Here is a 2,772-nt window from a genome sequence, read left to right as displayed (position 1 = left end):
ATGTAATATGAATATCTGAGTGGCGCATCATTTAGTTTGTACGTTTTTGCCTCTCTTTGAATTTTGGAATTAAATTTATGCCCAAATTTCCAACAGAATTGGCAGCTGGTACGTGTTCGTGTGATCCTATCAAGGTATCAAGTGAAACCATGCGTGCGATGTGAACCTCTTGATTTGGGAAGCTAACCTTGGACGACGGTGTATTTCTTGGGCACTTTTCTTTTCCGTTCCTTCGTTAAATTAAGCCATCCGATTTGTGGCGGCAGTGCCTAGAATACATGTGCTTGAACCGTTTGAACGATCGTTTTATTCAATGAAGAAAACGGGGGATCGATCTAAAAAAAAGTTTAGGATTTCAAATGGATGGTGACGAGGTGCCCATGGCGCCATCGGCTACAGGATGGTGCAGCGGTAAGGACCCCAGGGTTATGGAAGTTTGTTGAGGTCCTGAAGACAACGAATTTGATTGCTAAGAGACGGGCGGAGCTAGGGTGGTTTATCAGGATAAGATGACCCTGACAAATTTTGGTAAATTTTATGAAAATGTTCACCGCGGTCAATGACCCCATCCTGTAGTGGAGAAGACTCCAATCGTCTGCTCGTCTAGATCCGCCCCTGCTAAGAGACGAGGCAGCGAGGTGAGGTGCTGCGATGACAGTTGAGGCGGGATGTAGAGTTTTTGGAGGGGAGTTAGCAGTGGATCCGGATGATGGTTTAATGGGTGGCTTTAAGCCCACGAAACAAGGCAAAAATGAAATCTGCCAATGTTTCGCTACTTATATTTCTCATCTTCTGTATTGTCCACACCGATCTCACGAAAGGAAAGGGACGGTATTTCTAGTGGATAACGCAGATCATGAACAAGAGAGTTAACTGCCGACAAGAACTGATTACCGCCAAGGACAAATCGAACGGCCACTCCGTTCTTAATAATCATAATCATTTCGAGCACGCTTCTCACGGCGCATTGCTGGCAGCAGTTCCGTCCCGGCACCGCCGCACGAACTCAGCCAGGCTCCGATAGCTCGTGCCGCCGTCCGCCACAGCTGCTGCTGCCGCCTCGCGGACGCTCGCAGCCTTCTCCATCACCTTCTCATCTGCCATCGCGGCCTTCACCTTCTCCGCGATCTCCTCGGCGCCCACCACCCCGTCCTCGCCCTCCCAGCTCCAGCGCTCCACCCACACGCCGGCCCCGCACCGAGCCACCACGCCGGCGTTCACCCGCTGGTCCGCGAATCTCGGCCATGCCAGCACCGGAACGCCGCTGCTCGCCGCCTCCGTCACCGAGTTCCACCCACAGTGGCTCACGAACAGCCCCACGGCGGGGTGCCTCAGCACCACGTCTTGCTCCACCCACGACTTGGTCACGAGGCCTCGTCCTTCCACCCGCTCTAAGAATCCCTCGCCGAGCAGGTCGCCGAGCCCGGCCGCGTCGTCTCTGTCCACGACGGCCCCCTTCACCACCCACAGGAACCGGCAGCCGCTTGCTTCTAGCCCGGCGGCGAGCTCGCCGATCTGGTCCCTGGCTAATGCCTTGCGGCTGCCGAAGCTGACGTACACCACCGACCGCGCCGGCTGCCTGTCGAGCCACGCCATGTAATGATTCCCCTGTTCTTTCGCAGCCTCCCCTGCCTCACGAAGGTTCACCAGAACAAGAGGCCCCACGGCGAACACCGGCGGGAGACCGGTGACCACGGAGCCACCCTGCAGAGCCGCGACGGCCTCCGGCTCCAAGGCGTCGAAGGCGTTGACCAGGAGGCCGTTGGCTTCCGTGAGGGCCCGGCCATTCGCGACGAACTGCCGGGTGAAGAGGTTGTAGGGATCGTGCAACGCCTGTGGGACGGAGCACTTGGGGATGCGGTACACTCCGGGGACATCCACGTCACCGATGCCGTGTCCGGCTCCGTTAGCGTCGAGGTAGGTGGGGAAGTAGGCTTTGAAGGAGAGCATAGTGATGGAAGCGGTGAAGAAGACGTAGCAGGGGACGCGAAGCTCTCTGGCCACGGGTATAGCCACGGAGGCCAAGGCGATGTCAGCGACGAGTGCCGACGCGCTGGCGCCGGCGAGGAGCGGGCCGAGGAGAAGGGGCGCGGAGCGGCGCAAGGACTCATAGCGGACGTAGAACGGGTCGGCACCAGGGAACTCGGATGACGTCGACGCGTCGAACGAGGCGAGGCAGAGTTTCAGCCGTCGGACAGCAGGGAAGGCGGCGAAGAGCGCAGCGATGTGGCGGGACTCCGCGGACGACACGGTGGGCAGGGCCGTCACGAGGGAGACGTCGCAGCCATGGCCCGTGGACAGGGCGATCGCGAGGCTGGTGAACGGGACCAGGTGGCCCATGCCGGCGCTCGGGAGGAGGACGATGTGCGGCGCACCTCCTCCTGGGCAGTCGCCGGAGGTCGGCTGTAATGCCGCTGAGGACATGGTCGAACACTTGGAGTCTGTGAGGCGTGCGCCAACAAGCACAGGCTCGTGGTAGGTGTGCTGCTCCATGTTTTTTGAAAGTAGTGCTGCTCTTTTTAAGTAGTAGTGTGCGATTTGGATTTCGTTTTGACTACTTTGAGTAGTGTTAACCACCGCATGTAACTTGCGTCCCAAGCATCAAAATCTAATTTGTTTGATTTGGCCTCGGGTGTGGACTTTGTTGAGAAATAATCAGGTTGCCAGCAGTTAGGATTTTTCCCTCTATTACTCATTATTAATATAATAATTAGTAGATGGAAATACAAGAATATAAGATGTATGGAGAGACTCTTTCTTTATTATTTCACA

At 56.5% G+C, this 2,772-nt stretch overlaps 1 protein-coding gene across 1 annotated transcript; it reads right to left on the bottom strand.

Moving 5' to 3' along the window:
- Positions 1–761: 761 nt before the first annotated feature.
- LOC133926680 (UDP-glycosyltransferase CGT-like) lies at positions 762–2,520 on the bottom strand. The gene has a single exon (XM_062372705.1). The coding sequence runs from the start codon at positions 2,491–2,493 to the stop codon at positions 958–960; it is 1,536 nt and encodes a 511-aa protein (XP_062228689.1). The 5' UTR covers positions 2,494–2,520; the 3' UTR covers positions 762–957.
- Between the last annotated feature and the right edge of the window lie 252 nt (positions 2,521–2,772).

Source organism: Phragmites australis, chromosome 8, assembly GCF_958298935.1.
Source record: "Phragmites australis chromosome 8, lpPhrAust1.1, whole genome shotgun sequence".
Lineage (NCBI taxonomy): Eukaryota > Viridiplantae > Streptophyta > Magnoliopsida > Poales > Poaceae > Phragmites > Phragmites australis.
Note: the sequence above shows the minus strand (reverse complement) of the source record. Positions and strands in the feature narration are given on the sequence as shown.

Coding starts and splice junctions, on each gene's coding strand:
- LOC133926680 (XM_062372705.1), bottom strand. CDS start 2,493: ATGGAGCAGCACACCTACCACGAGCCTGTGCTTGTTGGCGCACGCCTC.